Source organism: Macrosteles quadrilineatus, unplaced genomic scaffold (genome assembly GCF_028750875.1).
Source record: "Macrosteles quadrilineatus isolate MER2022 unplaced genomic scaffold, UCM_ALF_1.0 Scaffold_2__2_contigs__length_208266976, whole genome shotgun sequence".
Lineage (NCBI taxonomy): Eukaryota > Metazoa > Arthropoda > Insecta > Hemiptera > Cicadellidae > Macrosteles > Macrosteles quadrilineatus.
Genome location: NW_026542595.1, coordinates 14,022,980 through 14,048,662, shown reverse-complemented (window position 1 = coordinate 14,048,662; position 25,683 = coordinate 14,022,980). Strand labels below are relative to the sequence as shown.

General features: G+C 36.9%; 1 protein-coding gene across 1 annotated transcript in view; it reads left to right on the top strand.

Annotated features, from left to right (window-relative positions):
- LOC128983951 (uncharacterized) overlaps positions 1-25,683 on the top strand; it is a 412,009-nt gene that overhangs the window by 79,233 nt on the left and 307,093 nt on the right. Inside the window, exons 7-26 of the mRNA XM_054403229.1 lie at positions 19,851-19,961; positions 20,027-20,137; positions 20,203-20,313; positions 20,379-20,489; positions 20,555-20,688; positions 20,731-20,782; positions 20,900-21,010; positions 21,076-21,186; positions 21,252-21,362; positions 21,428-21,538; positions 21,604-21,714; positions 21,780-21,913; positions 21,956-22,007; positions 22,125-22,235; positions 22,301-22,352; positions 22,470-22,573; positions 22,639-22,749; positions 22,815-22,925; positions 22,991-23,222; positions 23,833-24,044. Coding sequence (XP_054259204.1) covers positions 19,851-19,961; positions 20,027-20,137; positions 20,203-20,313; positions 20,379-20,489; positions 20,555-20,688; positions 20,731-20,782; positions 20,900-21,010; positions 21,076-21,186; positions 21,252-21,362; positions 21,428-21,538; positions 21,604-21,714; positions 21,780-21,913; positions 21,956-22,007; positions 22,125-22,235; positions 22,301-22,352; positions 22,470-22,573; positions 22,639-22,749; positions 22,815-22,925; positions 22,991-23,222; positions 23,833-24,044 — 2,304 coding nt within the window. The remainder of the gene's footprint in view (positions 1-19,850; positions 19,962-20,026; positions 20,138-20,202; positions 20,314-20,378; positions 20,490-20,554; positions 20,689-20,730; positions 20,783-20,899; positions 21,011-21,075; positions 21,187-21,251; positions 21,363-21,427; positions 21,539-21,603; positions 21,715-21,779; positions 21,914-21,955; positions 22,008-22,124; positions 22,236-22,300; positions 22,353-22,469; positions 22,574-22,638; positions 22,750-22,814; positions 22,926-22,990; positions 23,223-23,832; positions 24,045-25,683) is intronic.

Sequence of the window (25,683 nt, the reverse complement as noted above, 5' to 3'; positions counted from 1 at the left end):
AACAATTTACAATCAATAGAAATTCCCAACAGTGTTACATTACTTTCCAGGTTTTGATTTGATCTATATATAAAAAAAAAAAATGTATTTTGTCTTATATCAAAATTATAAATTATTGTGCATTATATTTACTGCACTATAATGGGATTTAATAAACTGTTAGTATAATTTGTTTACTCATAATTTTACACAGTGCGTTAGCGTTGTTAAGTTGTTTATATGTTAGGAATTGTTTTTAGCGAGTAATGTAAAGTATAATGTAAAAAATAGACGAACCTCGAGCCGAGAGTCGCGGAGACTAGTGGCTGCAAGCCGTAAGATATAGTTTTCGGTTTTCAAAATTGGCTTCCAAGGAGTGGAGTGGCTGGATAAACTGAGGACCGGTATAACCGAGGATGAAAATTAGGGGTCTTATTGCAGTTACAATAAATATATGTAAAAAACAACCCCGAATCTCATTCGATTTAGAATATTCAAAACAAAATGGCCAAGCAACAAAATATCTACATAATTTGCAAAAAGAACGTTTGCAATCCTGCATGGTGATTTATAGATATAAATGAAATGGATTAAAAGGAATGAAAATAATTAATTTCATTGATTATTTCATTAATAATTTCATTATTGGTTAGGTCTACCACTATTTTACACTTTAATTACTTTTATGTTGTTTGCTCGCGTAACATTGATAAAATAAGAATTAGTACAGTAAAAATAAATGAAAAATTCCATAAACCTAAAACAAATTAGTACAAGCAAGAAATTTGGTACAGATGTTGGCTGTGTCTTTCTATTGAACTTCCCCTAACATTCTGCTAAAATCAAAGCTGTGCTACGGCCGCCATCTTGTAAAATGGCGACATATTTCAATATTTTTGCCTACAGCTGTTTATAGTATAATCTAGGATTTCACACATTACATGGAAAAATGTAATTTTAAATCAAATACTGTATAGAAACAACAAGTATTTTAAAACTATTTTTTTAAACATTTTTACTTTGCAATTTTTCAAAGGCTATATGATTGACAAATGTCGAATTTAGAAATATTTTTTACCTTACGAATATTGAAAACTTTATATTCTTGAATTTCCAAAATATACGAGTAGGATTGTTGGTCCCTTCATAATATGAGCAATATATATTATTATGCTAATAAATCCTATGCATAATATGATAATCTAAATTGCCAAGCTAATATTTTTATTTTTATTTTTCGTATACCATGTATATTTTGGATTTTATTTACGTTAATACTAGACTATTTATCGATACAATAACAAATGTTCACCCTCTACATTGTATTTGTAAATCTCGTTCCTCGAGTCTTAAAAGCTCCGAAGAAGGCTTTTAAACGTTTTAACGTTTGTATAACTATATGTTGGTACTGAAATGTGTTCCAGTTGTTTCAACGAAAAAGAACAATAAAGTACTCCAGAGAGCTTTAGTTCAACAATATAACATTTAACGTTTATTTAGCTAAATACAGAGACTGAACTGGAACACTGCTAAGACATTTAAAAAATTGCTTGTGAGAGTTATAATTTTACTTTACAATGTACGAAAGCGACCCTAAATTTATCACCATGTCATGCCGTGGAAGATCTCATACATTTATGTAACCGATGTTTCTTGTAAAACCTTTTTAAACACTAAAACATTATAATACCTCAGTCACAGCTAACCTGCAGACTAAGAGAATTTTAATTTGCCTGGTTGGATTTTCATTAAAATGTATTCTTAAAATAGTAAATTTATTCCCTGTTTAAATAACAGCAAGTTTATTATTATTTATTTATTTATTATTATATAACATCCTTAGGTGTGTTGCTACAGGGAAGACAATGTAGTGTTTCTCTTTTTTATAAACATGTTTATGTGAAAATAGCTTAGCATAAAATACATATATTTTCCAACATTTATCAGTTTATGTCCTTAACTACAACATCGTGGAAATGTGAAATTTACAGATATTTTTTAGGATTATCACGTAACTATTAGATCTACAACGATGCTTTGATATTTTTAATTAAGCGTTTTTAGGTCTGCATAATGGATTAGTACAATTGTAATATTTCATGCATATTTTGAGGACCAAAAATGGGAAACCCCAATTTTACCCCATAAAATCTCCATACAACCCCGTTACCATAGTCCAATCACGGTGGTTCGAGAACTCGTTCGAATAAACAGTTTTAAATATTTGTAACAAACTTGATTAAAATTATATAATGTTTACTTGAGCTATCGAGCTAACAGATAAATATATATTATATTTATGAGTTTAAACAGATGGTGCTTGGGCCTATGGGGACATTTAAACAAAAAAGACCCGGGTTCGGGTTTTCCCATTAGACCTATGGTAGCAATATTTTTTACAACCTAGTATATCCTTGCGAAACCCTATTTCAGCAATAACAAATGTTTGAACCTTATCGGCCATCAAACTTTTTCACGCGATTGGATGAAAGGCCAAAGCGAACTTTTACAAAGAAATCCGTTTATTGGATACAGAAATTCATCAACCTTTTTAGCTGCATTACTTTCGAATACAAATTCCAACTATTTCAAGTCAAAGGCTCATAAAGTCTTGTATTTATTTATTAATCAACATTTGTCATGCTATTTGTGTTTAGCTTAGAGTCCCAACGATTATTACTTTGGTTATTCAGGGGGGAAATAATCAATAGAAATTTTCATTTTTAATTATGCGCATTGCATTTATTTATTAATCAACATTTGTCATGCTATTTGTGTTTAACTTAGAGACCCAATTTTTATTATTTTGGTTATTCAGGGGGAAATAATCATTAGAAAACTTTATTTTTGATTATAGTAGTTTACAGTAACATTAACTTTTACCACAGTATACTAACTTTTATTTCACTAATGCTGTCTAGAATCTATTGATTAATAGGCAAGCATGTTTCTTTAAAACCTTTCAGGGAAAATCTACGCATACAGTTAGAAAGATATTTTCCTGTAGATGGGCAGAATCCCTCTATAAATTAAAATAGGCTCAAAAATAAAAACAAAAATTAATTTAAAATTTCAAAAAATTAAAATGTGCCTTGCCATGCTGGCGACGAATTAACAACGCAATATAAACAGAAAATATAATCGAATTAAAAAATGCCATTCACATGTATACTTATAAACTGTATACTGCATGAAATGCACTGCAAACCACCTTGACCCTACGTTAATAATATTTTTTGGTGGTATTTTTACAAGCTGTAAAGCAATCATCATCTAAAATATAAAATCAAAAAGCTCTCCTTGGTGGTAAGTCAGATTTAGCATTGATTGTGTGTTGTGAGATATGTCCGATTATTATATACTTACTTTTTGTTTAGTGAAATTTCGATATTTTTTTATTTGTTTATTTTAACTTTGAGCTATAGGAAACACTTCTAGCACAGACAATATATTCCATATTGTATATGTATATGTTGATGTATAAATACATCAACATATTGATATATTAACAATATCTTATCTCGCTGATTTTTTTCACGGGCGTTACCCGTGGGTTTGAGAGATACATTACGGTATATGGGGCAGGCCACACTAGAGTAAAAACGTCCGTGAACGCGTTTGTCAGTCTCGCTGGTTTTACCGCTGGAATTGCACTTGTATTCTCTACTAACATTCCACGGGCGTTGCACGTAAAACTAGTCGCGGGGCATTGCGGCTTATGGGAGTGAACACTCTCATCTTATCTCGCTGAATTTTTCCACGGACGTTTCTAGTTTTAACCTGGATGATTTAGTACGTGGAGGGGGGAAGTGGAACACGGACACGGACGATTTTTATTGCCAGTGTGGCATGCTCTATCAGTCTCACTGGATTACCCAAAAAACCTATCTCGTAAGACGAGTGTGGCCACGGTCAAACTGTTTCACGTGCGTCGTACGTGAAAACGGAAAAACAGTCTCGCCGGTTGAAAGTTACAAGTGTGGCCCCGGCCTAAAGCAGGCTATGCAAAAGCCCCCAAGCTGTTGATCATCGTACAGCCTGTATCCTAAAAACTATAATTAGAGTAAGAGGTCATCTATAAAGAACTAAAAACCCATCCTAACTGACTTAGAAATACTGTAATTGGGTTAACAAAAAATACAAAAGTAGAAATCAACAGTTTGTTGTAATCTGCATGTTTACTGATGTAATAAGTGAACAAAATTAGTTTAAAACATAAACCTCATAACGGTTACAACGTTGTCGTTGTAACTTTATTATCGTTGCAAAGAAGGTGATATCTTGGATGTGAGTGGAAAAGTTGAAGACGTGCTCTCTTGAGTTAGAATTGTCAAAGTTTTTGTCAAAGGCTGTGCAACACAAACTCGAAAAACTAATGGGTTTAGTCGCCGCTCTTCCTTATCAGCTGATGATTACTTTACTAAGGTATGATTCTAAAATAACATTACTGTGTTCGGCACCCTCATAGAACGAATGGATTTCTATGTGGCACAACAAACATGTATGAAGTTTATTTATTTATTTTATATTTATTTTACAACAACAATGCTACAACACGGCATAAACATTATAGCATTAAGCATGCAAATAAATGTGTACAAGAGTAATGAAAATACAATATAAATATAATTAGGGAAAAACGTCCGTCTTCACTAGTGGCAGTATAAAAACAATATTTTTCAAAATATAAACATAAGAATGACAGTATAATAACGAAATAAATTACAACAACAATACCCTTCACTAACTAAAATAATACTGATGGTTATGAATCAAACATAAAAAAATATTTTACAAGATACAAAACTACTAAAGTTTTGTCAACGACGATTTGTATGACAATTCATATACATTAAAATTATTATATTGTATAACATATACAATATGATAATTATAACATAATACATATAACTCATAAGTAAGTGGTATTTGCAAAAAGTACAATTAACACTGATAAGAAAGTTTAGAAACCTTGTACAGAACATGAATGAATTGTTCTAATAAATACCATGTTGTTGTGACAACTGGGTGCGAACATACGACAACAGTAGGCCTACTGTGTCTTCCTTTGCAGACTGAGATAAACATATGGGATTTTTATTTATATCTAAGAACATTTTTTATGTTTGGTAATAAAAAAAAACACTATTTACTACTAATAGTTATCGAAAATGAACGTACCATCAAAGGGGTAGCGGATTTTTATCCCCCTGGAATTTTACCCCCTGGGCAAACGTGACGTCACAAACCAGGGGGTAAAATTCCGGCCGCGAACTTTTGAGTTTTACGACATCAGCTCGATGGATTAAACGCGGAATTAAACATATATTTTCACGGTTGTGAATCTAATCAGAACACATCAAAGTATTAAAACTTAAAGTGTACGGCCCGGATTTTTACCCCCGGAATTTTACCCCCGGAATTTTACCCCCCCCCCCCGGAATTTTACCCCCTCGCCAGATAGGCCTATATAAATTAGTGAGAATGATTAATTATCTTTATTCTGTTTTAATTTAATAGTAAATATTTTATTATTAAGTAGCCTATATTAATGTATTTGTAAAATTAACTAATCGAACAGGTTTTTAAATTTAATTTTGAGATTCTAGTATTAGGATTCGATTTTTGAAGCCAACATTTAATTAATATGACGTATAAACAATCAACTGAATGATAATTGTTTCGAACATTCAGGGCCGATTTACCGAATAGGCAAGGTAGGCACGTGCCTAGGGCGCGAGGCAATTGGCTTTTTTTGGGGGCGCCAAAAAATTTGAAAAAAGAAAAAAAAAATTGTGGCCGTTTTTGCATGCGATTGCGGTAAACTGATAATCCCTTGCGGCCGTGAAGACACCTTAACAGTCTCCCACAATTGCGGCAAGATGTTAATTATTTACCGCGGTTGTATATATACGTCGTCATCGTCCGTCTCCCGCGATCGCGTCAAAGTTCTGACTATTTCCAGCGGATGTGTGGACATAATTATCGTCTTCCTTGTTCGCGGCAATATATGAACACATCCCGCGGTCGTGATGAGATTATCACCGTCTACCGCGAATGAGGCAAAATTGTAATCTTTTCCCGGGGTCGTGTGGACATTATCATCTTCTTGCGTGATCACGATAAAATTCTTATAATCCCTCACAGCCGTGAAGACATCATCGCCTCCCGTGGTCGTGAGGCATTGTCATCCTCTCCCGCCATTGCGGCAAATGGTAATCATCTCCCGCGGTTGTTTGGAGATCATCATCGTCTTTCACGAATGAGGCAAATTTCTGATTTTTCCCGTGGTTGAGTGGACATTATCATCGTCTTACGCGATTGCGTTAAAATTCTGATCATCCCTCCCAGCCGTGTAGAGTAGACATCATTATTGTAACTCCCGCGATCCTGTAGACATCGCAATCGTCCCCCGCTGTCGTGAAGACATCATATAATCGTCTCCCTCGGTCGTGAAGACATCGTAATCATCTCCCGCGATCGTGAAGACATCGTAATCGTCTCCGCGCGATCGTGAAGACATCGTAATCGTCTCCGCGCGATCGTGAAGACATCGTAATCGTCTCCCGCGGTCGTGAAGACATCGTAATCGTCTCCCGCTGTCGTGATTCATCGTAATCGTCTCCCGCTGTCGTGAAGACATCGTAATTGTCTCCCGCGATTACGGCAAAATGTTAATAATATCCCGCAGTTATGTGGATATCACTATCGTCTTCCGCGATCGTGGCAAATTTCTGACTGTTTTCCGTGGTTGTGTGGACCATGATCATATCCCGCGGTCGTTTAGTCATTATCATAGTCTCGCGCGATCGCGGTAAAATCATGATCATATCCCATGGTCGTTTAGACATTATCATCGTATCATGCGATCGCGGCAATATTCTGATTATCCTCTGTGGATCTCATTATCGTATTGCGTGATCGCGGTAAAATCATGATCATATCCCGCGGTCGTTTAGATATTATTATCATCTCATGCGATCGCGGCAAAGTTCTGATCATCCCTCGAGGCCTTGTGGAGACATATTATTGCCTCCTGTCTCCCGTGGTCACGGAAACGTCACTGTTGTAAATTGACAATTCCAGGTAGAAAATTAACACATAATTCCTGGTTCAAAAAAATTCACACTTAGTTCCCGGATTTCCCGGTTGGTGGTCACCCTGTTATATATTGCAAAGGGGCGCTACTATTAGTTGTGCCTAGGGCGCTGACATGGTCAAAAACGGGCCTGCGAACATTTCTTTACAAAATAAATAAATAAAGATAGGCTACTAAATAATTACATGTTTACGATTAATTAAAAACAGAAATAAGAAAATCAATCATTCAATTTCTATAATCGGCCAGGGGGTAAAGTTCCGGGGGGTAAAAATTCGGGGGTAAAAATCCGGGGGAAAATCCGGGGGTAAAATTCTGGGTGGTAAAAATCCGGGGGTGAAATTCCGGGGGTAAAATTCCGGGGGTAAAAATCCGGGGGTAAAAATCCGGCCCGTACATCTTCAGTTGTCTAAACGGGGTAGCGGATTTTTATCCCCCTGGAATTTTACCCCCTGGGCAAACGTGACGTCACAAACCAGGGGGTAAAATTCCGGCCGCGAACTTTTGAGTTTCGCGACATCAGCTTGATGGATTGAACACGGAATTAAACATACAGGGTGGTAAAAAAGTCCCTGGACAGTTAAATATTTTAAAAATAATGAAGATAGAGCTACAATACTTGGTACAAAGTTACAGGGCATAAAACTCTATTTTAACACATATTCAGTGATCCAATAACTCTTCAGGGGGACGGCCCACAAGGAGTCGGAAGAAAATCTTGAATGGAAGCATAGGTCAATATGCACATCAAATTAAAGGTCTTTTTTAGTAGAATACAATGCCGCAAACCGCACTTCATAAGGTTGATCCTGCGCAAAATGACAGTTGTTCAAAGATTCGTTTAATTAACATTGCTATTATACGCTTTCTCCTCAGGGGGCCACAGCCCTAGGAATCGGAAGAAAATTGTTAACGTAAAAATAGGTCGATATGCACATCAAATTAAAGGTCTTCACTTGTATATTACGATGCCGCAAATTCAAGCTAAAAAAAATGCCTGAGTAAAAAATGGCAGTCGTTCAAAGATTCAAAATGGTGGATTCAAGAAATCTTTGAACATCTGCCATTTTGCGCTGGATCAACCTTTTGAAGTGCGGTTTGCGGCATTGTATTCTACTAAAAAAGACCTTTAATTTGATGTGCATATTGACCTTTGCTTCCATTTAAGATTTTCTTTCGACTCCTTGTGGGCCGTCCCCCTGAAGAGTTATTGGATCACTGAATATGTGTTAAAATAGAGTTTTATGCCCTGTAACTTTGTACCAAGTATTGTAGCTCTATCTTCATTATTTTTTAAAATATTTAACTGTCCAGGGACTTTTTTACCACCCTGTATATTTTCACGGTTGTGAATTTAATCAGAACACATCAAATTATAAAAACCTAGAATGTACGGCCCGGATTTTTACCCCCGGAATTTTACCCCCCGGATTTTTACTCCCGGAATTTTACCCCCGGAATTTTACCCCCTGGCCAGATATATAAATTAGTAGAATGATTATTAATTATCTTCATTCAGTTTTTATTTAATAGTAAACATTTTATTATTAAGTAGCTCTCTTTAATTTATTTGTATCATTAACTAATCGAACAGGTTTTAATTTTTAATTTTGAGATTCGAGTATCAGGATTCGATCTTTAAAGCCAACTGTTGGTTAGTATGATCAAAATAAAACAGCGAATTCTGTTTACTTAGTTGAGATTACAAAATAAATAAATAATGATAGGCTACTAAATAACGAAATGTTTACAATTAATTAAAAACAGAAATAAGAAAATCAATCATTCAATTTCTAAAATGGGCTAGGGGGTAAAATTCCGGGGGGTGAAAATCCGGGGGTAAAATTCCGGGGGTAAAAATCCGGGGGTAAAAATCCGGCCCGTACATCTTCAGTTGTCTAAACGCTAGTTATATGGACAGGGGGTAAAATTCCGGTTTTTATCGCTAATCTAATTAATCACGCTCTAGCTATTTTCATTAGACTTCCAAATCCGCGGGGGTAAAATTCCGGCCGCGAACAAACTTTTGGCCACTCAGTCTACTACGTCATAGTGACGTCAGCTTTGCCCAGGGGGTAAAATTCCAGGGGGATAAAATTTCGGCATCCCCTATCAAGTACGTGTTAAAAGTCTGTGTATGTTAACAGAGTATCGTTATATTAACGTGTAGGCCTACATTATTCTTCTAATAAATTACCCCAAAATATACAAACTGAGAAAATGAAGTTACAAAGTTGTTCTGCGCTCTGTTGTGCGAAACTATTAAACTAAAATATGCATAATCTGTGTTAAATACTGACATTTATTATCATTTAGATAAATTAGGAGCTTAACGACTGAGGGGTGGCAAATGTTGCCAAAGTTAATGAGATGAAACGGAGAACATCGGCTTACCACCCCGACATGACTTATCCCCTCCCCTACCCCCACCCATCTCCTACTACCAACTGCTCCCTTAATATTCCCATCCCAACCACACTATATTCGAAATGTCATCCTCTATCACATTACTAGTTTCGATTAAAATATGTTTCCTCGTCATATTAATTACATTTCTTGTCAAATACCTTTTAGTTCTGGTTGAATTGCAATTTAGGTATTTCATTATTGCTGTGGGCAAGTGACTCTTTTCAACACGAGCTCAATTATAAATTAAAGGAAAAATTTAAACTGTCCAAAAGACCCATTTTTTGTTGAATCATTATATTTAGACTATATTCATCTTGCACTACTATTTTCATGCCAAAAAGCACTAATTTACAAGTTTTCTTCTGAAATTAATCCAATCTTGTTTTCAATAACTAGGCCGTTTTCTCTGTAGTATGACGTAGTAATGTAGAAATTTATTTTTTAAGTAGTCTATGTTTTCCTGAGAGTTATTTTTCATTTCAAAATTGATCGAAAAATTATGGTTTAGTTTGCCTCTCAATGGTCAAGCATTATCAGCATTTATCTGTCGAGAAGGTATCGATCAGCTACCGGTAAAGTTGATCTGAGGCAGTGGCTCATACGGTTATGTATTCAAAGCTGATTATAAGAAAACTATCAGTATATAGAATAAAGTCACATGTTTTAGTAAATTTGTTATTGAATTAGACCATCGCTTCTATAAAAAGCTCAGATTTTTTTCTGCTTTTTACAAGGTTGGTAAACTGTCAAATACAAACAACACTGCAATCGGTTCCTTGTCATAAAAAAGCTTCAGACCCTTTAAGCTGAAACATGTAACGATGACACAGGGAATTATTTATGTAGTAATATGTTACGAGAAAATGGATTCAAACCCATAAACCATAAGTAATATTTGTAAATTACTTTTGCATGACCCTTGGAATGATTTAATTAAGCAATTTAAAATACAAAAAATATTTAAGCTTCAATATTATACTTCATTGCTTTATTCAGCTGCAGGCTACAAATGGACTTTGGAAGCTATTTGGCTCAAACATTTGATGGACAAAGTTTTGTCAACGACGATTTGTTTGGAACTAACAAGACGGATTAGATATAAGTCCGATAGCAACAAGTACCACCATCTTTGGCAAAGCTTTGGTGGAGCTTTGATCCACCATGACACCGAAAATATTTAGCCACTTTAGCATTAATTCAACTTCTTTGGATGAATCAATATAATTATATTATTATCATTTTGTTTGTAGATAAATGGTCGTTCCTTTTTCCGTTACCAAATTAAATTTCATATTAAATAAAGAACGGCAGAAATGTTATGAATTTCCTACATTTTGACTTATAATGTTATAATATGATGACCTACAATTCATTACTCACATGAATACCACTTTCACTGAACCACGTTCATCACAGTGGTACAGTGATATAGTAGTGACGTTAACCACATAACATTGAATATTTTCCTCTCGTTTTAGAACTAAAGCGATTAAATAAGTTGAACTATATGAAGTATTGGCATATTTTGAACGACTTCTAAAAAAAGATAAAAACTTTAAAATTTACTTATTTTTCATGCCTTTACTTACAATTGTGGATAATTATAGGGATGCACTGTGGATGCGATGCTACCTGGTGTGGATTAACGTCCGCACTAGTGAGTACTACGACTATCCGCAGTACTATCCTAATAATTAGACAAATTCGTTAATTACGAGGAAAAAATGTGGTTCGGATTCCACAATAAACTGTAGGTCCCTTAGTTGCCATTAGCTGTATGGGCTATTAATTAACAGCTGTGTCTAAGGAACATGTCTAGTCACTAACAAGACTACAAGATCGCGCCACTCATCCTACACTCATCCTTCACTCATATTTGGGTTAAAATACGCACATAGTGGCGTCCCCATCTTAAATAATTGATAATTGATTGATTGATTGATAATTTTTAAATAGCTAATTTTGGTTATAAGCCTGTACTTTATTGATCGTAGCAGGTAATCTACCTCAATTTGATCACATGCTGCATCACTTGAGTATAGTAGTTTTGGACAATTGTAAGTAATTAATTCCTCTTGTATGGTGTATTCATGTAGAACGAACCTAATCAATTGTTATCACATCGTTAAACATTCATTAACTTCTAAGTAAAAAAAGGGTAAAGGCTTCTTTCATTTCAAGTAAAAGGTACAGCTACCATTCTATCGATAGTAATCTAGAAACATCAATGCGCATGATCGCAATAACAAACTTTTTCTGATTAACTACACCACATATGTATCGTTCATTGTTGATACAAAATTATATTGATTGATACATCTGGAACTAACCGCTGGTTTTAAATTTCAAAAGTGGCATGGATTTCAAGGACGTAATGAATTTGAAATGCACATAAACCTGCAAAGCGATAGCTGATTAATCAGAGACGAACGTCAAGAAAATCAAGCAGACGTTGGATTCAAAGCTATTCATAATTCAGCAGGGGATCTTTGTCAAAGTTGAAGTGAAGATTGCATTACCATTCACTAAAAAATGAATTTCACAACTCGAATCTCAATACATTTGTAACCCTGGTGTTTCCCTTAATTTTGTATTTACTTTTTAGATCTGCGACCCCATGTGCATCTCTGTACTTGGACTTCGATTTAAAATGCTAACATTAGAAAGAAAGTCTACGTTTAATTATTATCTTCCTATTTTGTCAGCGTACAACTTATACTCAACTCGATTTGCATGTGTACTATATAATGATTGAGATGACAAAATGACTTCGGAATTTACAGTATATTTATAAACGACAACCCCCTTATTTATTAACTCCGTTTTCACTAAGCTAAGCTGATTATAAAATGTCTAAGTCCATAGGTGTCTACAAATATAATATCAAAACAATATTTTATAAACTAACTACAAAATATATAGTTTTTTAATCAGTGAAAGGATAAAAACTGCTTTAGGCATTTTAATAAAATTACTAAGCCATTTGACATTAACTATTCGGTAGCAGATCATTGTTGAGCCAAACGTATGATTGAAAAATAATGATTGAAATAATTTAACTGGAATTCCTTTTGAGGATATTTGTTTCAACGGATAGAAATACGTTATGTGTTTCTATCCACGGAGTTTATTTTCTTTTTCCTTTGAGTAGGCCTTTGTCAAAAATGTTGAGGTGACGGTAACATGACACTTGAAAACTCCTTCCTTGTACGATAAGTTAACATGTGCTGTTATCGTTTTAATCGGGCCGTGACGGAATTGTCTTACCTTAGGGAGGAAATAAAACCCTGTATGCATTACAACCGATTAATTTATGCTTATGTTGTTTAGTCTTGTTATAGCTATTCTGTAATCAAGTAGAGTGGTGTTGTGTAATATGGCAATATTTTATATTAAATAATTTTCTATACATATCCTTTGTTAAAAATTTGATATTTCAGATCATCCACCTAAGTGTAAAAATCTGTAAGAGTGTGTACACAGTCTGAAATCAAACCCGAAGTAACTCTGTGATTACAAAAGTTTTGGTCAAACGGTCGCTGAAAACCAAAACTTCTGTAAGAGGATTAAGTCTAGATCCCGTTGTTTTGTTGTTTATGTTTATTGAAAGGTGCCATATTAAGTATATCCTTTTAACTTTCAATAAATAAGATCTGTTACCAATATATTTTATTTAAGCACAGGCTGTACATTTCTCAAAATATACGTGTTTTCAACGCGTCTAATCAACATAGAACACAGAACCAGTTTACCATTGTAATTGATAAATGTATGCTTATTGATGATCCTTAATAGTAGGCTAGTTTTCTACAGTTGCAACAACCATACCAAATCACGATGATACCCGCTCTGATATACAACAACGTGAAAGTTCTTAGCTACAAATAGCAGGAGTTTGTGTAACCATGTTTTTTGAACAAGGACAAGGTAATCAAAGGTCTTGTACATATGTAGTATAGTAGGCCATCCACAGTATCATAGTAAATTACAAAATACAGTGCAGAGGGAAAAACGTCAGTTGTAACTGTTACACTGAAGATCACTCTATACATTGTAGTAAAGGGTAGCACTGCAGAGTGTAGGAAGCTAAGTGTCTGTGGCAATTGGATCAATGTATCTAAAAAATTAAAATGCAATGGGAAGGGAAAGGAACAAGTCTACGACGTAACAAGTGGTGAAGGAAGTAGTAAAGGCGAGCGGTGTGGAGTGTGGGAGCCATTTGTGGCAGTTTAATTCATGTATCTGCAATACTTAAACGGTATGAAAAGGGAACGAAACAGATCCGACTTAGGAAATGGTGAAGGAAGTAGTTAAGGCTGGCAGTGTGGAGTGTGAGAACTGTTTGTGGCAATTAGAATAATGTATCTGCAATCCTAAAATGCTATGGGAAGGGGGGGAACAGGTCCACGACGTAAACAGTAGTGAAGGAAGTAGTAAAGGTGAGCAGTGTGGAGTATGGGAGCCATTTGTGGCAGTTGAATAATTTATGTATCTGCAATAGTTAAATGCTATGAGAAGGGAAGGAAACAGGTCCACGACGCACGGAGTCGTGGAGGAAGTAGTAAAGGCTAGCATTGCAGAGTGTGGCAACTGTTTGTGGCAATTAGATGTACCTATAATCCTAAAACTCTATGGGAAGGGAGGGATACAGGTCCACGACGTAGGAAGGGGTGAAGTAAGTAGTAACGACGAGCAGTGTGGAGTGTGGGAATGGATTAATGTATCAGCAATACTACTCTCAGAGTAAATTAATGATTTTCCCTGAGCAAAGCTTGTTCCCAAGGTACTTTAGTTAAATCGTCAAGGTAAAATGGTATTTTCATCGAATTCGTTTTTTTTTTAACAATTTAGAATGAATATCATACCTTATACACTTTATAAGGTCATGCACATTCTGACTCATAAGTAAATTTGTTTATCTTATTCTTATAATTTTGTGTATTTTCTTCATTTTAACAAGGTCGTACTAAATTGTGTAAAGCTGCATATTTAAAAAATAAAAACCAGACCATATTAAATAAATGGGACACTCGGGAAGAGACAGAAGGCGCTCGCCTCGCATCAACGGTCTCCGGCTTTAAACCAAATCCCCGTGGAAATACACTGCTGCCGCTACCCCACATCGGCTCTTAAGCGTTTTTTCTTCTAAATGTGTTAGTTTCAATACTTATTTTTCACTTGGCCACTAAACTTATGATTTCAGGATTTTTTTGTTAGGATGCTTGAAGAAAAAAAACAATTAGAACGATGCACCTTCAATGTACGGAATTCTAAATTTCGAACAGAAATATAAGACGATGTACCAACAAAATGTATGTAGGCCAAGATCGTTTCCAACCAGAGATATCATTCGTTATTGGACTATTAATTTGGTGATGATGCTATCTAAAAAAAAGTTTACGTAAGCAACTTGACCGACTGTGGGTTTTACGGTTCCCTTACAAGAACCCGTTAAAAACAATAATGTGGAAAACAAACACAAAATATAAAGCTTGTATAAAGAATTTAAATGTGAGGCTAAGTGGTTAAAAAATAGAAATAATAACAGCAAAAACATGCTGTTTTGTTTCAGCATGTACGTGAATTAATTAATTAATGGGGTTTTTGATATACCAAAATTTCTTTGTGCTTTGGTTATAAATCACTCCTTAATTTTATAGTTTACATTTTAAGCTATGAATTAGGAAAGAATGTAGAAGAAAATATGTTAGTACAACTAAATATAACAGTAACGTATAATAGTCACAAGGATCAAATGCGAGCCCTGTATTCTACTTAAGATTCCTTTCTGCTGTTAGAAGCCTAATGAATCACATAACATACGACACCCAGTTAACACAACCCTGGGGTCACATTAGTTACACTCTAAACCTTACTGCAATGCATTATCAAATGTTCAACTCCCCTTGAATTACATTTGTTACCTTAGTTCACAAAGTATACACTAAAACACCTTTACGACTAACTCTATCGAAGGAAGCAATCCTTTCTTATGTATATGAGTGGTGTTTTTGTACGTAACACTAAGCGTAATAATGTATATACATTTATAAATGTTATTTCCTCCCCAGATGCGGCCATTCCGTCACGGAACGTTTAAACGTTAACAGCTCACGTTAACTTATCGTACAAGGAAAGCGTTTCTCAAGTGTCATGTTACCGTCACCTCGACATTCTTAGAAATACTCAACGAAAAAGAAAATCTACTGCGTGAACGTGTGTATTTGCAGACAGAAGCGAGTTAAATATTTCTGCCTGTACAAATATCTTGCGTCATAAAGAATTACGAAAATGAATACATTTGCTGTTAAATACATTTTAATCAAATCATTCCATGAAAGTAAATAGTTACTTTTTAAATCAGACTGCTGTCAGGTATATATGAAAATAATATGTAGCCTGTAACCACTCATAATTTTTTCCCCTTTTTATGTCAAGATCGTATTTTTGATTGATTTGTACCTCGTAGCTTGCTCATAAAAGTGTAGTATACATAATTGAAACTTGATAGTCACAGTTTGTTTCAATTGGTGTATTTTTTTCTTCAAAGTTAAATATTTACCGGGCAATGTGGTTCTATTACAAAAGATGCGTGAATGAATAAAACAAAACAATATTTTAAATTCATGTAATCTAAAAAAAATTTTTATAAGCATATCTTGATTCACAAATAATTATCAGTTTTCTACGTTCCTGCCATAAATCACAAGTTTTGCCATTAAAATCATTTCATTACCTTATTGATATAATAATGATTTCCATCAGTTTTGTTTACTATTTGCAATCAAAGTTAGTCAATTACTTCCATGAATAGTTAATTATTTTCATGGATTTTGATAGGAATAGAACTTACAAAAATCACGATGACAACGAAATAACGCTTTCAACAAAACTATGATGAGGTTTACCTAAAAAATCATTCCATATAAAAAACTAAGGATAAATTCAATAGTGTTCATGGTACAATCCCAAGATGAAAATACGTAGGTTAATGTTTTGCCAACAATATAGGTTAATCTATGTAGAGCGTACTACCAAAGAACCTTGATTAAACGCATAAGCCAATGTATTATATACTTGTCTATTACACGGGGTCAATTTACTTGATAGGTTATCTCATCTATTGGCTGTGTACACAAGCTCTGCCGGTCTCAGATCACCAACCTTATGGTTAATAATGGCCAACAATATCAGTAAACGATTACTTATAGATTTACATTCTTCTCATATATTCAGTTTATTGTATGATGTTCAGTTATATGTGTAACAGTAAAGCTTAGTTCTATTGACATTGTGAGTATAGTCTTTGCAACTAGATCACTGCGGGAATGTAGATTTATTCAGTCAACTTGTTTATAATTGTTCACAATGAGGAACAAGATTACAAATTCCAACAGTCATATTTGCTAGGGTTTCTATTTTGTATTATTATGTTGGATAAGGATACATTACTGACGTTCTTTCAACTAAATTATAATGTTTAACTATGTAGAGTACAAGATGAATACTCTTCTAAAGCTAAGAAATTTTAAAATTCAAGTTCAAACGTAAACGCATGTAGAATTATATTGCTGTAATCTGGCTACTCTTATAAACAATAATTGATTTTTATCGTGCTGAGAGTGTGGTAAACCTTTATATCATTTAATTTTGTACACATAAGATTTTATAAAAAGTGTGATAATGGACACGATTCAAATTCAGGGCTTGCTCCATTTAGCTTGCTCAGTGTTTATCCCTTAATACTTAACTATTTTACAATAAATCCGCGGAATCTTAATTAAATTTAAATAATATTCAGTAAAAAGATGCATAGATCAGAAGTAGTCTATATTTTTAGGTCTACACAGCAGTTAGTTTATTTTAAATTTTATAAATGGTATGAAATTATATTGTTTCTTAAGCAGAAGTCCTAAATAAGTTAGACATTAGTGAATATTTCATAATATCTATTAAAATAATATTTTAACATTGTTAAGTAACTTGCCAACACAACCAATTGATAAGCCTACTGTTTTTAGCGAATTTCCCATATAGGGAATAAGCTATTACCGTAGTACTCATGGTAAGACCTGGACCCGGAACCGATATAATTCTTTATTTTGAGGTCCCTAGAGGCCAAAAACACCATCCGTTCAAATTCATCCTACTAATATTATAAATGAGAAAGTTTGGATGTATGTTTGTGACAGGTGAACGCGAAAAATACTGGTCGGATTGGGCTGAAATTTGGCATGATGATAGCTCAAATTCCCGATTAACATATAGGCATATTCTTATTTCAAAAATCCTTTTGGGCTCCGCCCCAATGGCTCTGGAGTATCCCATGTTAACCTTATGAGAAATGGAATTATTGAATCTTAACAGCTGTTTCAATTAAACAAGTTGGTTCTGTTCTATGATGTTCAATAGCATTAAAGTTACAAGGATTACCAACAGGTTGCAGCACTATTATTTCTTTTACATTTATGACAACAGCTAATTTGCAACCAAAAGGTGAGTGAGCGTAGCGAACGAACTTCAACCTGGAGGCGAGTTAGCGTAGCGAACGAGCTCCAACCTAAAGGTGAGTGAGCGTAGCGAACAAGCTCCAATCTGGACGTGATTGAGCCATGCGAACGAGATAATCTTGAAAATTAAGAAGTTAAACGGGGCAAAGCCCGCGGGTTACAGCTAGTGTATATATATATATATATATATATATGTATATGTATATATGTATACATACAGTATATATATGTACCACCGTTAGCGCGATAACTCGAGCAAAAATGATCCGATTTTGATTAAATTTGGTACAAACGTGTAAACCTACGTTTATTCGAACGAGTTCGCGAACCAGGATAATCGGACCATGGGAACGGGGTTTTATGGGGTAAAAATGGGTTTTTGCCATTTTTTACTCTAAAAACAAAAGAATTTGCAATTTCTTTTTAAACCGTTTTGTAGAGCTTAAAAAAGAAATAATTTAGTATACTGAAGCGCTGTTGTATGCCTAACGGTTACGGAGAAAATTCAAAAATAGTGTAATTTTAAATTCCCACGTTATTTTTATGGAGAAAATGAAAACTGTTGTAGTTTACTTGTTTATGGATATATGTTGATAAAATTTTGCAAATTTATTTATTTCATCCTATATCATGACGTATGGTCAGAGAACCCTTTTTACCTCCCCTTTTTACCTTCCCTTTTTACCTTTCCTTGCTGCTCCATTTATCGTAGTAGCAAACCTAAGCACTCGTTAAATCTAATGTTATTTAAATTGGGAATAAATATGTCTTATTCATGGAAATATTTTAGTAATAATGTAATCAGACAAGTTGAAATTCGCTTAGTCTGCAGGTTTGCTGCGGCGGGGGTATTTTAATATACTTTAATATTTTGTGAATAAAGAATGTATGATATTATAGCCATATGTTTCGTCCAAATTGGTCATTTAATGAATATATTTTTACTGTTTGCAAACTAAAACATTAGTCATTAAAAAGTACTTTGCAAAATTGAAACACACATTTAATGGTGCAAACTCACTATTGATGCGGCTATCGTCATATTGTTCGTTGCAAAGAGGATTGTTACCACCAACAATACCACTAATGGAACTTAGTGTAGTCAATTTCGGACTGTTTAACTTTCATCTCTATTTAAATTTTCCCGGTAGTGAGGGCTGCTAAATTAACCAGAACATGTAATTAATTTATATGTTTGTACTCTGTGGGCCGTTGTTTTCTCACTTTTACTGTAATTTGAGCAGTTGTAGGTATATAAATACACTAACTATACAATACATTTATAAGTTGTAATGTAATAACTTTGGACACAACTATACTCAATAATCCATTTATTAGAGTTATATATATCGGGCACCAAACACTATCCTAATTTATAACCCAATTTATTCGCCATACTTCCAAAAGGGATTATCTAAGCGTCAAAATAGTTGTAACTTGAAGAACAGGAATTAGTAAAAATTCGAATGACTTGTTAAACAACCTGTAAAATTCGCAGTAATTAAATAAATCTCGCAAAAACCTAAAACTAAGAACCCCCCACTTCAAAAATACTTAATTAATCTCAATTTTGTAAAGTAGGATGATTAATTTAAATTAGTAATTCAAGTTTCGGACGAATATCAACTCTTCTTAACAGCTAAAAACGTCATACTCAGTTTGTAAGCAATTATAACCGGAATTCATGAGTAAAACTGTATACACATGACATTATGTCAGGAGAACGTCCCATGGGTGTGTGTTCTGGATCTGCTGGAGCATGGAGCCAGGATAGCGGTGGCCAACAAGGCTGGAGAGACGCCTGCTGAATGGTATTGGTCACCACTAACGTAACTATGTACATATGGTTACAGGACCGTCTGGGTAACACGGCTCTACACCTGGCTGTGTGTCAGGAGAACGTCCCATGGGTGTGTGTTCTGGATCTGCTGGAGCATGGAGCCAGGATAGCGGTGGCCAACAAGGCTGGAGTGACGCCTGCTGAATGGCATTGGTCACCACTAACGTAACTATGTACATATGGTTACAGAACCGTCTGGGTAACACGGCTCTACACCTGGCTGTGTGTCAGGAGAACGTCCCGTGGGTGTGTGTTCTGGAACTGCTGGAGCATGGAGCCAGGATAGCGGTGGCCAACAAGGCTGGAGTGACGCCTGCTGAATGGTATTGGTCACCACTAACGTAACTATGTACATATGGTTACAGGACCGTCTGGGTAACACGGCTCTACACCTGGCTGTGTGTCAGGAGAACGTCCCGTGGGAGTGTGTTCTGGATCTGCTGGAGCATGGAGCCAGAATAGCGGTGCCCAACAAGGCTGGAGTGACGCCTGCTGAATGGTATTGGTCACCACTAACGTAACTATGTACATATGGTTACAGGACCGTCTGGGTAACACGGCTCTACACCTGGCTGTGTGTCAGGAGAACGTCCCATGGGTGTGTGTTCTGGATCTGCTGGAGCATGGAGCCAGGATAGCGGTGGCCAACAAGGCTGGAGTGACGCCTGCTGAATGGTATTGGTCACCACTAACGTAACTATGTACATATGGTTACAGGACCGTCTGGGTAACACGGCTCTACACCTGGCTGTGTGTCAGGAGAACGTCCCGTGGGAGTGTGTTCTGGATCTGCTGGAGCATGGAGCCAGGATAGCGGTGGCCAACAAGGCTGGAGTGACGCCTGCTGAATGGTATTGGTCACCACTAACGTAACTATGTACATATGGTTACAGGACCGTCTGGGTCTCTACACCTGGCTGTGTGTCAGGAGAACGTCCCGTGGGAGTGTGTTCTGGATCTGCTGGAGCATGGAGCCAGGATAGCGGTGGCCAACAAGGCTGGAGTGACGCCTGCTGAATGGCATTGGTCACCACTAACGTAACTATGTACATATGGTTACAGAACCGTCTGGGTAACACGGCTCTACACCTGGCTGTGTGTCAGGAGAACGTCCCGTGGGAGTGTGTTCTGGACCTGCTGGAGCATGGAGCCAGGATAGCGGTGGCCAACAAGGCTGGAGTGACGCCTGCTGAATGGCATTGGTCACCACTAACGTAACTATGTACATATGGTTACAGGACCGTCTGGGTAACACGGCTCTACACCTGGCTGTGTGTCAGGAGAACGTCCCGTGGGAGTGTGTTCTGGACCTGCTGGAGCATGGAGCCAGGATAGCGGTGGCCAACAAGGCTGGAGTGACGCCTGCTGAATGGTATTGGTCACCACTAACGTAACTATGTACATATGGTTACAGAACCGTCTGGGTAACACGGCTCTACACCTGGCTGTGTGTCAGGAGAACGTCCCGTGGGAGTGTGTTCTGGACCTGCTGGAGCATGGAGCCAGGATAGCGGTGGCCAACAAGGCTGGAGTGACGCCTGCTGAATGGCATTGGTCACCACTAACGTAACTATGTACATATGGTTACAGAACCGTCTGGGTAACACGGCTCTACACCTGGCTGTGTGTCAGGAGAACGTCCCGTGGGAGTGTGTTCTGGATCTGCTGGAGCATGGAGCCAGGATAGCGGTGGCCAACAAGGCTGGAGTGACGCCTGCTGAATGGTATTGGTCACCACTAACGTAACTATGTACATATGGTTACAGGACCGTCTGGGTAACACGGCTCTACACCTGGCTGTGTGTCAGGAGAACGTCCCGTGGGAGTGTGTTCTGGATCTGCTGGAGCATGGAGCCAGGATAGCGGTGGCCAACAAGGCTGGAGTGACGCCTGCTGAATGGTATTGGTCACCACTAACGTAACTATGTACATATGGTTACAGGACCGTCTGGGTAACACGGCTCTACACCTGGCTGTGTGTCAGGAGAACGTCCCGTGGGAGTGTGTTCTGGATCTGCTGGAGCATGGAGCCAGGATAGCGGTGGCCAACAAGGCTGGAGTGACGCCTGCTGAATGGTATTGGTCACCACTAACGTAACTATGTACATATGGTTACAGGACCGTCTGGGTCTCTACACCTGGCTGTGTGTCAGGAGAACGTCCCGTGGGAGTGTGTTCTGGATCTGCTGGAGCATGGAGCCAGGATAGCGGTGGCCAACAAGGCTGGAGTGACGCCTGCTGAATGGCATTGGTCACCACTAACGTAACTATGTACATATGGTTACAGAACCGTCTGGGTAACACGGCTCTACACCTGGCTGTGTGTCAGGAGAACGTCCCGTGGGAGTGTGTTCTGGATCTGCTGGAGCATGGAGCCAGGATAGCGGTGGCCAACAAGGCTGGAGTGACGCCTGCTGAATGGCATTGGTCACCACTAACGTAACTATGTACATATGGTTACAGAACCGTCTGGGTCTCTACACCTGGCTGTGTGTCAGGAGAACGTCCCGTGGGAGTGTGTTCTGGATCTGCTGGAGCATGGAGCCAGGATAGCGGTGGCCAACAAGGCTGGAGTGACGCCTGCTGAATGGCATTGGTCACCACTAACGTAACTATGTACATATGGTTACAGGACCGTCTGGGTCTCTACACCTGGCTGTGTGTCAGGAGAACGTCCCGTGGGAGTGTGTTCTGGATCTGCTGGAGCATGGAGCCAGGATAGCGGTGGCCAACAAGGCTGGAGTGACGCCTGCTGAATGGCATTGGTCACCACTAACGTAACTATGTACATATGGTTACAGGACCGTCTGGGTAACACGGCTCTACACCTGGCTGTGTGTCAGGAGAACGTCCCGTGGGAGTGTGTTCTGGATCTGCTGGAGCATGGAGCCAGGATAGCGGTGGCCAACAAGGCTGGAGTGACGCCTGCTGAATGGCATTGGTCACCACTAACGTAACTATGTACATATGGTTACAGAACCGTCTGGGTAACACGGCTCTACACCTGGCTGTGTGTCAGGAGAACGTCCCGTGGGAGTGTGTTCTGGACCTGCTGGAGCATGGAGCCAGGATAGCGGTGGCCAACAAGGCTGGAGTGACGCCTGCTGAATGGCATTGGTCACCACTAACGTAACTATGTACATATGGTTACAGGACCGTCTGGGTAACACGGCTCTACACCTGGCTGTGTGTCAGGAGAACGTCCCGTGGGAGTGTGTTCTGGACCTGCTGGAGCATGGAGCCAGGATAGCGGTGTCCAACAAGGCTGGAGTGACGCCTGCTGACTTGTGTTCACCTCACCTCCTAGCGAGGCTGCAACATCACATGCTGCAGGATTGCTGGCAAGGGTTGGGTGATAAAAAGGAACCCTTCACTTCTAGCATAGGTAAGTAGAGAAATGGAACTCTAGAAATCACCAGCATTAGAGTAGTCTGAAGAAATGAATCTTGTAGGATGTTATTTTTTCGTTAGTTTTGTCAAATAAACCGTATCCCTAATACACTATAAGGAGTATAGTAGTGCTGCGTAGTTTTTTCATTGATTTAAAACTTATGTAATACTTTTCTTTTTATTTTTATTATAAGGTATTTATACGTGTTGAGAGTATAAGGAACATAGTTTTTCAATAGTACCATTCAGCTCCAACTTAAATCCCAAGCTACCCAAAGCTGACTATTAAAACCAGTTTACTTCCCACCATAAAGTTTATGCTTAGTAATTGTAGACTTAACTTACATTATGGCTTGTCTAATGGTAACGCTGTCAGCAATTAAAGCCTTACCTGCAATAAGTCTGTGTTCTTTATTGGGTCTGAAAACCTGTCAGTATTGATGTCTGAAAACCATTGAATCTGAATGAATGCATTACATGATATAATACAAATGTAATATATTTGTCCAGGAATATAGATAAATGAAAAGTATACGCCACCAGTTTTAGCCGTCACTAATTTCAGTGTATTCCATTTAAGAACGACGAAGTATTATGTATTTCAGTCTCTGGAGGATCGATATCCATCGCAAATGCCAACCGCACAGCCAACAACCCGTCGAGGATTCTCCGCAAGTTGCGGACGGCGCGAGCAGAGTCTGTGGAGGAAGCTACTAGTTGTGCCTCTGGAGACCAGCAGCTGTCTTCCACAGGCAGCATCCGCAGTCACGGCAGCACCAAGAGTCCGGATCTCGGGGCTCAGGCCATCAACGCCAAGGTCAGTCAATTTACTCAATCTACTATTATTTCACAGTTTTCTAAGCAAAACTAAAAACACTGATGGAATTCCGTTTTTCATTCCAATTTCCATTTTCCACTTATTTTGAGTGTACAGTATCACGTTTAGATAATAGCTGTTGAGACCAAAGAGAAACGTTGTCAACCTTAATTTAAGCTTACGATGAAAATATAGGCTTAGACCTATTTAATGTTATAGATTGGCTACCTAAATAGATTTGCTGTGGAAATAAATCAAACCAAAATTAAATAAACTAAATTGATTCTAACCAAATAATATTGGAAATGACTCAAATTCAAACCAAATTTGTAAAAGAAAATACTAACCACTGCACCAAAAACTCAGAGTTGGCTGTTTGGAATCCAGTATAATAATATTTAGCTCGAAATCTTAAAACTGAAAGCAGAAGGGTAAACATTCGAGATACTAAGGTTTTGCATTATGACGATTCAATGTTAACCTTCTTAATTCAATGTTTACACACTAATCCTTTACAACGAGAAAAGGGCTTTAACGTTGTTAAAAGAACAAGATCCAAAAGGGTCTCATGGTCTATTAAACATTATTAGCCTATGCTTATCAAACGTGTATATTGTTATGTGATTGTTTTGATATTGTTTAGTGTTTAGATTAAAAGGTGTGCTTTTTACTAACATAACAACAAAATGTATACAGTACAAAAGAATGAAATCTGCTTCTTACATAAGCAATGTCAACTACGTACGATACTACTATTTTAACAGATTAGAAGTAGACTGCAAAAGAAGATTTGGATAAATGACATTGACCAAAGACTGATGTCAAAGCTAACTAATGATTTTCCCCAAGTAAAGCTCGGTCCCTGCTATTGTAAATAATACGCAAACAAAACCTGTTCAAAAAGGTGGTTTACTAATCTGGTAATTATGCTAATGTATAAATGTACGCATAAGAACAATGTGGCAACTTTGGGAATAAAATGAAAACCAAAAGGGGGGACCCTCGAAATGTTAAAAAAAATAAAAAATAAAAATAAATAAATAGATGTTCATCCGTGTTATATTGGCTCTATTCGTGAAAATTTCATTTCGATTGGTCCGGTAGTTCAATTCATCGTGATTGCCCATGAGATATAAATAAAATCTTTTCTGGTATATTTATAATGCTAGTAACAAGATTCCATAATATTTTAGATTTAAATTAAATGTGATTGATGGGTAAGTTAATTACCATTACTAATTCTAAAAACGATAGCTAGGCTGCGACTAAATTGCAGTTCCCTCTATATGTAAGAAGAATGAGTAACAAAGACTAGTAGGCTAACTATTACATGAGTAGTAAGTACGTTGTAAACGAAATAACGATATTCTTTATCACCTATCAATAAACAGAACTAACAAACAAAAAAAGTAGACAATTGATTGACAAACGTCTTTCGCTTATTCAATCGTGTATAGCTTATTGATTCATGTTAATGAATAAAACTACCGATATTAATCAGTCAACACATAAAATGGTGTATTTTTGTCAGATACTATTGAATTACTGATACTGATATTAAATTGATTAGTAGTTTTATTGAATAAGTTGTACATTGACCATGGTATCGGTCAATAAGGTAAACGTATAAAGAAACGTT